Source organism: Telmatherina bonti (genome assembly GCF_933228915.1).
Source record: "Telmatherina bonti genome assembly, chromosome: 1".
NCBI lineage: Eukaryota > Metazoa > Chordata > Actinopteri > Atheriniformes > Telmatherinidae > Telmatherina > Telmatherina bonti.
In genome coordinates, this window is record NC_136619.1 from 13,044,054 (window position 1) to 13,056,544 (window position 12,491).

Genomic DNA, 12,491 nt, shown 5'->3' on the forward strand with positions numbered 1-12,491 from the left:
CAACAAAACAGCAAACTTATTGTGGTTAAGCTGAAAAAAAGTCATATTCCCCAGAGGTACAGCGAGCTCTTCAAGTTTCACATGACACTGGTTGACCTCAGCGTACCTGCTGAAATGCTGAATGTTTGTTGAATTATATGAAGGAGGCACAGCTAGAGTGATTTGTGTATTTCTTTATTTATTTTAACTTGGCAAGGAATGTCTGACACTGAAACATGTCTCCTTTCCAGACTGATCATATCTGGCTAATTAAATACAACGAATAAGACACACACACACTCACACACACAAATAGACTTTACAGCAATAAAAACAAAAAAAAAACAAAACATATTTGCTGAACAGATGTTGGCAAAATCCAATCACAGCCTGTTCAAACTTGGCTTGAACCAAACAGTATTTACATTGTCTGCACTGTGCGCAATCTGCACCCAGGAGAGCAATGTTCATCATGAGTCTTGAGGATGCCAGATATGAAATATACTACAGGGAAGGAAAATAAATCATGACAAAAACCAAGAGTTGCATGAGTAATAATAGCCAAACACAGAAGCCAAAGAATCACATTACAGTCAACTGAATAAAGTCCAAATAAACTCACTCTAGAAAGGAGGAGAGCTTTTTTTGTTTTCAGAACTGAGGACAGATGCAAAAGATTGAGAGTTGTGAGGGAAAACAGACGCAAAATGAAGAGAAAAAGTCATCAAACATAAAGTAAAAACAACAAAAGAGTAGGAACATGAATCATAAACATTACTGTTCAATCCTTTAGAGAATCATATTTTACATTATTGTGCAATTCCTTCAATCAGAGCGATATCTAATATTTACAGCAGAACTCAAAAGTAGTTCCCAGCTCGTCTGTCATATACGTGGCAAGGCTGGAATGAAGCGGAGAGTTAGATGCTGTGGTTCAGTAGTACAGTAATAAAAAACAGTGTTGTCCATTTTAACCACAGAGCTGGGTGGAGGAGGACGGCGTTCACCAGCCCCGCAGAGCTCGGCTGGAGCGCTCTTCAGAACGGGGAGAGGCTCGGCACCTTGATGTTGATGTCTCCGATGTTGATGTTGCGGGGAATCTCGGGCAGGTTCATGTTCTTCACGGCAGAAACGGCGCGGGCGGGGGCCGCTGACAGACCTCCCTGCCCAAGGAAAACATCACAAAAAATACCTTTATAGCCTGTGTGTGTGTGTGTGTGTGTGTGTGTGTAGGAGGAAACCTGCTCTGTAGATGAAGAACTTTACTGCAAATGATTATCTAAAGATTATTCATCATTTGACTGCAGCACAAAAAATGGAAAAACCCTTCATACTCTAGATCTGTCTGAACTGATGACTTTAAGGATCATCTCTACAGGGAGCTTAAAAACCTCAACTCTGATTTTGATGGCTGAAGATACACATCAAACCATGCAGGGTCCGTGTCATACTTTTGAAACTTCGCTACAACTCTCAAGGTCAAATAAGTTGCATATTATAATCTAAAACTTGCAGAAAAACTCTGACCTCTGACTTCTCCAAACGGTTCTGCACCTCCACCTGTGCAACAATCTCATTCATGTTGGTCTCCAGCACCATTCCTCCCATCACCACCTCCTGCAAGATGTAATGGACCTGCAGACAAACACATCACAGAGGGTCACACAAGGGTTTTCCTCATGTTAAAGGCTTCTGATCTGCTCACTCACAGCTCCATTCTGATGTTTACACTCAGGAACTTTCAGTATACAGCAGACCCAAGTGAAAGCACCCTAAAATTATCTCTACAGATCTCAAAGCCATTTGTGTGTGTGTGTGTGTGTGTGTGTGTGTGTGTGTGTGTCCATATTTGACAGCATAACAATAGCAAGACCTCTTCGAGAGCAAATGTACAAATATGTCCAAGATTGGTCTTGAGAACATTCCTCAGGCCGATCCCCGCTGCACCATATGATTTCAATTTCCTGCTGGGAAAATTCATTCAAGATGGTTGTACGTGTGTCTTATCACTGTAACATGAACATTAAGACATTAAGACATTCATCTTAAAGGAAATGCGGACACAGCTAAAACACAATTTTAAGCTGCATCTGATATATGGCTTAGATTGTCTATTCAGCAGTGTATGCTTGTCTAAGAGGTCTATACATGACCGAACACTGGTTATACACTGATAAATCTAACCAGTCCATCCATGGGTCTGTGGATGTTTTTGTCAATTCTGAACAAATTCCCTTGAGACGTGCTGAGATATTATGTTTCCAAAAATGAGTTGGATGAAGTGTTGTCAGGTCTGGAAATGTCTGGAATCACATCTTTTTTTCTTCTTCTTCTTCTTCTTATTTTAGCTGTTTGCTACAACATATTCATGTTTTACTTATAAAATGTGGTGCATCCTCCAACTTTTTATTTAAATGAATTATGGATCTTTGATAGCTAAAACCCTCTCTTAATGTTATACTATAAATTAAACAACCTTTTGTGCATTAAGTGCATAAGGTCTCAGAGAAAAATAGGATTCCTTCTCAGCAGTGGTCGGTTGAATCTGCCTTTGCTTATTTTTGTTTGTCTCTGTTTTTAGTTTTGTCCTCAAAGACTGAGCTCTTTTAAAAAAAAAAAATTCATTTATTCTTTTATTTTTACCAGAAATACCACCATCTTCTGTGGACTGAAGCTCATGTGAAAGGATCCTAACAAAGTGGAAAACTAGTCAAAATGCAATATTCTTTAGGGAAATCCCGTCTCGTCATATCTGTCGAACTGAAGTATGAGAGACCCGTGGATCAGCTATCAAAGTCTGCATCCCTGATGGTACAGAAAAGATGCACAATGGTAACCCTCAGCTAATTTTTAGTAACATGTTGCTGCTATATTAAAAATGGAAAATATTTTCTATTAAATTGCAAAATGTCTAAGTATCAACATCTGATATGTTGTTAAAGATCAACTGATTTGGGTTCATGTGATTCACAGCTTTTGTTTTTTTATTTAGTTTATTTGAAAGGGACAATGTAAATCAGCATTAATCACACAGACAATATGCAGAGTACCAGATTATAGCTCTCAAGAGACACAAACATGAATTAAACACAAAACAATGCAAAAAGATACAAATGTTCAACATTCCATAATAAAACAGTGAAAAGTACCATGGTAAAATGTGCATCTGTGCACTATAAGTATAAAAGAGTACTGTCAAACCCCTGCCCCTGTGAAGTGCACTACAACACTACAAAGGGACACACACCAATTACTGCTGACATATCTGTGCATTTAAAAGATGTTTTGTTTCTGCACAGAATATTTGTACATTTTTGCATCATTTAAGTTCTACAGGAAGTTTATTCCATTCTGTTATTGTTTTAAATGAAAATGTTGATTGTTCAAACGCCGTTTGTGTTTTTGGTATGGCACATTGGCCAGCTGTCGCTGATTGTGTCGTTCTAATAATTTTTTCAGATGATAATGTAACAAACCTTTTGAGAGGTGCCATATTATGAATTATTTTAAAAAGCTTTTTGCATTCTATTTTTAATGTTACAAGCAATGTTACTGTCTTTTATGACTGCATGTCGTGACTTTTGTGTCTAGTAGAAATATTCATTTTCACCCTGGTTAATGCAAATATTCTCATATCAAAGAGAAATGTCTGCACAAAAAGCTCACATTTAGTAATCTGTTTTAGTAATCAGCTCAAATGCTGTTTGGGCCTAAATATGTCTGGACCCGCTGAACTGATCCTGATTCTCTTTTCCTCTCCAGCTTGTTGTATAACACAGGAATGTGCAGGGTGCCTTTATATGCCAACTTTGACAACTGAGGTAGAAGGAAGACAGAGTACACACAAACTAAATAAAAGACATAAAAGAAATCATATTGGCAGATATTCGATGGCGGATTGCGTACTTCAAAAGGTTTTTTTTGCCCATCCAGAAGAAGTTTTACAACAAAACAACACTGAATCGTGAGGTTGTACTGTGAGATTTCCACTGAAGGAAACTTGGAGTGGAAAAAGATGAGGTCATTCTGACACGGAAGAAGGTTTGTATTTCAGTAGCTCCTTCTGCTGCGACATCCGAGATGTTTGTACAATACTAAAGCGCTAACCTTTAATGTTTTCTAATCAAATTATTTGAATACTTTTTCTCTAACTATTCAGTCTATACAGTGTCCTGCAAATGGGAAAAAAAAAACCCACATGACTTGTGAAGCTAAGGGTTAAAAACTCAAACATACAGCTTGAAAACACACATGCAGAACATCATGTTATCTAAGATGCTAAACTGGAGAATGTTTCATACTTTATTTGTTGTATAAATGACATAGATGACTCATTTTCTCTCATTTCTTGCCATGTTCGTGCAGATCTACTTGTCAGCTGACTGGGCGAGAAGCAACTCAAAAGGGAGACCACAAGCAGACACCAAACCCTGACTCACCTTATCCATGTGGAATATGAGGTCCAGCTCACAGACGTTCTCAAAGCACTTATCCAGCGTTTCCACAAACACCTACAACAAAGAAAATAATCTAATCATATAGAGAAATATCTTAAGTTCTGAGAAAAAACCTCACTGAATCTCACTGTAAATATGATCAGAGAGCAAGAGACAAAATAAAGACATGAAGCAAGGTTAGAGCCCTGATATGAAACTAGAATAAAGTATATCAGCTGTTCCCAACAGGTACCAAGGCTGCTGTCTTAACCAGCCTGATGATCTCTCAGAATAAATAAAGTGAACTTATTTAAAACATGAACAACATTTACATTATTCTGCAAGTCACCTGTATCATTTATATAGAATACATCATAGTAAACATATCAGCATGGGGCAAAACAAATAGCAAAATAAATACAAGCTCTATCAAAGAGGCGGGTTTCTACATTTGTTGTAAAAACATGGATGACAGCATTTCATATCAAAGTTGGAAGTTTCTTCACAAGAGAAGACCTCAAAAACTAAACACTGGTTCCTGTTCCAGATTCTTGGAACCAATTAAAAATTCCAGCTGGGTTACTGGGAGCAAACAGCTCTACTGAGGTGGTCTAGAAAAAATATGTTCTTCTAAATAGGATGGTGCCAGAACATTAAAGTCTGACCAAATTATTAAAAGAATTCAAATGTTATATTCTAAATTTAATGGGATGTTGGCAAAAAGGAGGTTAAAACAGGTGTAAGGTGGTCTTTCTTTGTAGCATCCCGCAGCACCGATCTAAATCAACTGGATGCTTTTAAGTGACGCGTTACAACCACAGTCTATAGCTACAACAGCCCGCTAAAACTGCATCACAGTCAATCCTCGATGTGATGAACACATGACTTAGTTTTGGGACAGGATGCTTCTGATCTTGTAAATACAATACAAAACAATACAAAACAATGTGATGTGATACGATGCGATAGGATGCAATATGATACAATACAATTAATATCTTAGGAGAAATTTACTCTACTGTTCCTCCCAGTAATCTTGAGAGTTTCTTCACATTTCCAGACTTTAACACAAAACAACTACTTCAGCAGCGGATTATTTTCCTCAGGCTTTGTGGATAAATAGAGTTGGGTGTCATCAGCATAACGGGGAACTCAATGTTATAGATTTTCTGCTCATATAGCAGTTGTCACTCATGTGGACCCACGCTAGATATGAATGGTTCATTGTAAGAGAATAAACAGTTGTGTTAGTAAAACGATTAGATACCAATACAGACAGTTTTTAATTACTTTCTAAACTTTCTTGTTATTGATCTTGGATTTTATTAGACACTGTACCTTTAATTCAGCCAGATTATTGGAAGAAGCAGTCTAATGCTTTAGGTTGTTTTAAAATACAGCATCAAGCACTGATGCTGGACCAGCTGTTGAGCAAAAATATACTGATTTTAGTTGTAATTGTCAAGATTTCATTCATTAATATATTAATAAAACTAAGACCCGAGGAAATGCTGTCATTAAGCATGCTCTGATTTCTAGTTAATCTGGCTACAGTGCTGAATACAAACTAGAAAGGAACATAAAGGAAGCTACATGTTACTTTATTTTCCTTTTCCCTAAACGTGATCAATATTAATGAGCTTGTTCTTGCAGATCTGCCAGGATGTTTTTAACTCTTTTCACACAATATATATATATATATATATATATATATATATATATATATATATATATATATACACCATTAACAGTGTGATATTTCTGTTGATGTTCCTCATCTGTCACCCAGAAATGTCTAAGAAACTAAGGTGCACCATGTCCCTAAATATTCTGCATGCATGCAAATTTAAGAAATTTTAGTTTTTCTCTGGACGATTCAGTTTGTGTTGTTTCTTCTGTTTAGATCACAGATAACCATCTTAGACTGGCTTGATTATTAATTTTCCCAGTAAACTTAATTAAAGGGAAACTAGCGATGAGCAGTTTTCATGCAGAAGGGGGGAAAGAAGGATCTTTTTAAGGAAGAAAAAAGATGCAGTGCCTCGTGAAGGAAATGAAAACACTGGACATTTCTCTAAACCTTAAGGGAGATCATCATACTGTTTTGTGTGAGACGGGTTATAAAATGGGTTGGTTCTGATAAATGCATGTCAAGGAAAATCTCTGCCAGGTAACGGCATTACATTAAGAGAGCAGCTGATAAAACCCACTGATGAGCAGCAGTCAGCTATTTGTTATCTCCTGAATCTCAAGGATTCTCTGGAATCTCCATGCAGGATCCTCCAGAGGCTGCAGTTGTGTATTAAGATGTGCTTCAACTAACCTCAACCACTGCTCACTAGGGGTGGGAAATCCGATAGAAAAAAATTAAATATTGGGATTTTTTGTTTCATAATTTCAAAATCAATTTTTTGGGGTAAATTTTTTTTTTTTTAAATTTAAAAATACAAATAATCCAATATAAATCTTTTGTCATTTTTATTGCTTTTAATAATCTCTTTACGTGTCTTTTTGGACCTTAAAGCAGAAGAATGGTGGTCTGGCGACTGTGTTGTTTTGTTTTTTTTTTAAATTAAGAAAAATGACAAGCTAAAACATTTTTGTACATTTTATTTTGTTGTTTTTAGTCTACAAAAATCGGCAATGTCGAAGAATTGTGTGAATCGCGATTTAAAATCAAAGCGGCACCAAAAAAATTGGAATCGAATCGGAACAAAAGTGTATCGTCACAGCCAGTGCTCAAATAACAGACATGTTTATGGTGGGTTCAGAAACACATGAAGACTCACTTTGAGCCAGTTTTATTTACTAATGAATGCTGTGCCACACTGGATGGTCCCAGTGGATATGAGTTCTGGATGATGGCCCCCATCCACCATATCCCAACAAGGTTGCAACGTCAGCAAGGTGGCAATGGAGTTACAGTGTGTTTTGTCTGGAAAAAAAATAGGAAGTAAGATGGTGGAACATTTTAAGGGCCTGAAAGTAAGGAAGGGCTGTTCCTTCTGCAGAAAAAGGTAACACAGCATTAGTGTTCCCTTTATTTATTTGAGCAGTGTGTATATACATAAAAGATAATCATATATTATTAATAATAAAAAAATGTCCACATTTTTGTGACAACGGCATGATTCATGTTACAATAACAATTCATATTAGTGAACTAAGAGTGCTGCTATGACTTCCTACGTGTTTTGGAGATATAACAATCAGAGTAACACTTCTTTGACAGAAAAGCGTAGTTGTAAGCAGCTCAAAGAATTTTTATCATATAATGTTTATCATATCTGACAACAAAGTCAAACACTTGTTGCAGCAGCTAATTATTGTAGATTATACAATTACGGAAGATCATTTTATTTGTTTTATTTTGACCTGTTGGATTCTACTGAACAGCTGTTCATATGTCAAAAAACCTTCAGCTGCTCCATGTGAATGTGAATGTGACTGCTGCAATTCAACCATGGGTCATGTTAAAAATTGTGCACGTGTGGTCCAATCCTGTCAGATTTATATGTCAAGCTGTCACAATATAGCACTGAAAGAGTGATCACAGACAACACCAATATGTATTTTGGGCATAAAAAGGATTTCAGGCTTTACTTTTGAGTTCCAACAGAGGGTGCTGTGGAAAAGGGAAGTGATCCCCAAATTAGAAATCTCACCTTTATGTTTTGTCACAATAATCGAAAAGATCAGCTGACCTGAATTAGGTCCAATATGCCAAGTTCACTCTCAGATGAGTCCACGCAGAAGACAAAGTAGAGGGTAGCGTAGTGTCGGTAAATCAGCTTGTAGTCTGAGCCGCCAATGAGGCTGAAAGAAGATAAAGAAGAAATCATTTTAATGACTGGCTTTATGTTAATCATGATTAGGAGGGAAATGGCAGCTCTACTTTGTCTTACAAATACAGTTAATACATGCTGTGATGAAATGAACTCTTGGGTCAACAAAAAGCAGTTGAGAGAAGTGACTGAGATTTATGAGTGTTTGCCTCCATCTAATGGTTTAATGCAAGCTACTGCAGTCTGTTGCTGGCTCTTCTGTGCAGCCAATTGATGTGTGATTTTGTGCTGACATTAATTTCAGGAAAGTAAACCTAAATTGAGGTTCAGAGACATGCAAGAATTTGTCTTTGAAGATCATTTATGACCATCAACTGTATATAAGAGAAGACACAATTCTCATAATTGTTACATGGTCATCATAAAGTAGGGCTGGGCAATATGACCTTTTAGTAATATCCCGATATTTTTATGGCATGTCAAAATAAACGATATATATCTCTATATTTACCTTAGCCTTGAATTAATGCTTTGGTGCTTACAATCACATCAGTAAGATGATTTTGTGTCTCCATTAAAACATAAAACATTAAACATTCATGCCAAAAGGATGAAATTGTAACGAAGCAAACTGATCAAAACCGTATTTATTGAACAGTTAAAGCAGTGGCAGAAACATGTCATTTTAAAACAAAATAAAGTGCCTTTGCATGATGTAATAAATGCAACGTATGAAAATAGGTGCTCTAGGGGGGGACTTTTCAAATGATGAACTATTATAAGGCTTTGCTTCATGGATATGTTTTTGAGTTGTCGTGTATTTTTTTTAATCGCAGAGTTTAGCGTAGAAATCAGTCTTATAATACAGGCAGAATGTTCTCGTATCGTCTCCAATAAACGGCTTCAGCCAGCTTTTAATTCAGGATTTGATTCCCACTGCTTTCTGTACTTTCTAGAGACATGACGAGCTAGATAAATATGCTTGTGTCACACAGTGGATGAGGTGAGTAAGTGACAGAGGTTGTGAATGGAATCAAATACAATTAATTATTTTTACGTGACGTGAAAAACTTTGTAATTTACGTCCCACTCTGTAATCCAGAGCGGGATCAGTGGCGGATTTGGCTGTTCATTGTGACTGTAGGTGGAGTAGTGCAGGTGTCCTCTCTGCTCCTCTGACTGGCTGCAGCCGGAGCGACTGAGTACTTTAGGACGGGGAGAGACTCTCGTTCTGACAATAACTTTACAATAAGCGCTTTAAAGTCAGTCGCCAAAACACCAGGAAAGTCTCCAATAACTCCTGTAAAAGTCGCTAGATTTGTCGCTAGTCGCTTTTCACAAGAAGTCGCCAGATTTAGCGAGAAAGTGGCTGCACGCTGCCTCTCATGACGTAGCACGTAGCTCACGTTATGTACGTAACTAGGTGCGCTTGGTTTAACTCTCTGTGCAAAGCGGTGCAGAGAGTCGAGGAGGAGGGAGAAAACCCCGCCCACAGCTAAAAACAACTGCGTGACAACAGGATACTCGAATATGACGAATATAGGCATTTTCTATATTCGCACAGGGGACTAGCAACAATATATCGAGTATATTCGATATATCGCCCAGCCCTATCATAAAGTATTGCATTTGCTCATTTTTACACACACCAAACAGAAAAAAGAAACAAATTACTTGCCTTCCACCCTCTAAGAAGTTGCAAACGTTGTCATCTCTCTTAGATACCAAATGAAAAGTCTCCCGAATAATCTGTTGCTGCATGTCCTCCGCCTGCAAGAAGACATGTTACAGACTCTTCTGAGTGGTAACAACACTGGAACATCCAAGTCTGACATCGTAGATCAAGTCCAGGAAGGAAAAGAAGTGACAAACATTGATCCATGCGTTCGTATTTCTATTATTTCTTTGCATCTCGGTTACTGGGGAGGCAATTTAAGCAAATTACACCAACATCTTTCTCCCTGGTCACCTTTTAACTATTTTTTTTTTCTTTGCAGATTCTTGAAGTTTACATTTAGACAGCTGACAAAACATGGTAAAAAAAAATGAAATAGATGCAGATGCTCTATTCTAAGCTTCACCTGAATGACTGTACTCCCTAAAAGTGACAAAGACCCACCTTTCTATTCTATTCTATAGTCATTTACCAGAGACTTTTCTCCAAAGCGACTTACAACCAAATCAAACAGGACAAAACATCAGAAAATATTCCTTCATTGGAAGATCGTTTACATTGAATCTTATTTTTTCAGTTTTACCCCGTGATCAACAAAGTGCCTTTTAAACTCAGCTTTGTTTTCACTACAAAAGACAGATACAGTGTTCAAATAATTTAATTTGATTCACTCATCTGCCCACCCATCTTCTTGCCAAGACATAGAATAAGTAAATATAACTAAGACAACCACACTTTAACTATGTTCGAGCGCTGGAAACAGCAAACAATAAAAAGTATTTGTAAGAAGTAGTTACTTATTTTAAGATTAGCTTAAAATATAGTTCATTAACTCAAGCATGTTTAGGAATTATTTTATTTTTTCCCCCAACAAAACTCAAATAGAATAAAACAGAAATACCTTGTTTTTACTCAGAACTCTAACATGAAGGAGATCTAAAACTTAACTTAGATACATCAATAATTAGGGGTGGGAAAATTGAATCGAAAAATTAAAAATGTGGATTTTTTGCTTCACAATTTTTTATTTTTTTTTATATTGTTAAAAAAAATCTTTTTTTTTTAAATAAACAAAAATAATCCATTTTTTAAAAAATTGTCATTTCTATGATTTTTTTATTAAATCTTTTTGCTTGTCTTCTTGGGCATTATAGCAGCAGAATGATGGTCTTGCTACTGGGTTATTTTTTCGTTATTGAAATCAAGAAAAACGACGAATATAACAAAGGTTTTATACATTATTTTTGTTTGTAATCTACAACAATAAGCAATATTTATGAATTGTGAGAAAAGCAATTTAAATCGAATCGGCACTCAAAATATCAGAATCAAAACGGGACAAAAGCATATCGTCACAGCCCTATTAATAATTGTCAAATCTGTCGTTTGAGGGAAAAAAATTGTTGAACAAGGTACAATATTTTAGCACAAAACTTAAAAGAGAAATGTGCTGAATATCAATAATCCGATTTACAAGCGTTGTTGTTGAGACAGACTGGTGTTCAGACAGACATCTGACTATAGGGAACTGAAACTCAGGAGTATGTTCATGGACATCACAACAAGCTTATATTACCTGACCTTCTCGGTAAAGAGCTTTTGTGTATAACAGAATTATGAATAAACACAAATCAAAATGACCGTGACATGTCTGCTGGTGGTGTGGTGACATAAATTTACAACAGTAACAATTTTCTTAAGAGCTAGCGAAAGAAAACAGAGAAATGCTAATATTCTGAGCAGATAAAATTAAATACTTACGAAATACTGATAAAATCTGATCAGCCGCGGTTTCCCGTGGTTGTTAAAGATCAATATGGCTTTAATCATGACGACTACTTGGATTTTCTAATCTACAGAATGAAATAATGAGCAAATATTTGTATATAAATTACGTTAGCTTGAGTGCTAAAAACCTGTCAGAAGCCGGAAGTCGTTACATAGATTTACATCCGGGTGCGTCTCCTCCGTCAGAAGTCGACCACAACCAAACACTGAAAATTTTGTTCCGCACATCATTTTAGTAGGTCAAGCATTTTATTCTTTTTCATTTCATTTTGATGGCTTTTTATGATTTTATACCTCCGACAAGGAGGTTGTTTTACGTACCGTTTATCTGTAGTTTGTCTAAAAGTTATGGACGGATTTTCATGCAATTTTCACGAGTTGTTGGAAATGTGAAAAAGAAGAACTTATTTCATTTTGGAGGAGATCCGGATCACCGTTTGGATCCAGAAACTTTTTAAAGGCCTTGGCGGAATTTTGCTCCTCCGAGTGTTTTTCTAGTTTTATTTATTCGAATTAGAAAAAATCAGTTAGAATTAAAATATAATGCACCCAATGTATTATATAAGATTTTCATTAAAAAAAAAAAAAAAAAAAAAAAAAAAAAAAAAAACACCTCAGATGTGGGTTACTTCTGATACATTGGACTGTACAGTATATGACTATAAAAAAGAATAAATAAAAGAGAGACAGATTTTTTTTTTTTTAAAGATTTATATTCTGAAATGCATGGTTAATAAAATGTAAATTCATTTTCTCCCATGTGTTGGCAAGTTGAGCATTTCCCCCAGACATATTATGTAATTTTGCAGTCTTTGTGGCTAATGCACC

The 12,491-nt window shown here is 36.3% G+C and overlaps 1 protein-coding gene across 1 annotated transcript; it reads right to left on the minus strand.

Annotated features, from left to right (window-relative positions):
* Positions 1 to 232: 232 nt before the first annotated feature.
* Positions 233 to 11,788, minus strand: ap3s2 (adaptor related protein complex 3 subunit sigma 2). Its single transcript, XM_079239932.1, has 6 exons — positions 11,637 to 11,788; positions 9,879 to 9,970; positions 8,120 to 8,231; positions 4,419 to 4,490; positions 1,507 to 1,614; positions 233 to 1,142 (listed from the first exon to the last, which is right to left on the minus strand). Exons 1-6 carry the CDS (start codon positions 11,703 to 11,705, stop codon positions 1,017 to 1,019), a joined length of 579 nt encoding a protein of 192 aa, XP_079096058.1. The 5' UTR covers positions 11,706 to 11,788; the 3' UTR covers positions 233 to 1,016.
* Between the last annotated feature and the right edge of the window lie 703 nt (positions 11,789 to 12,491).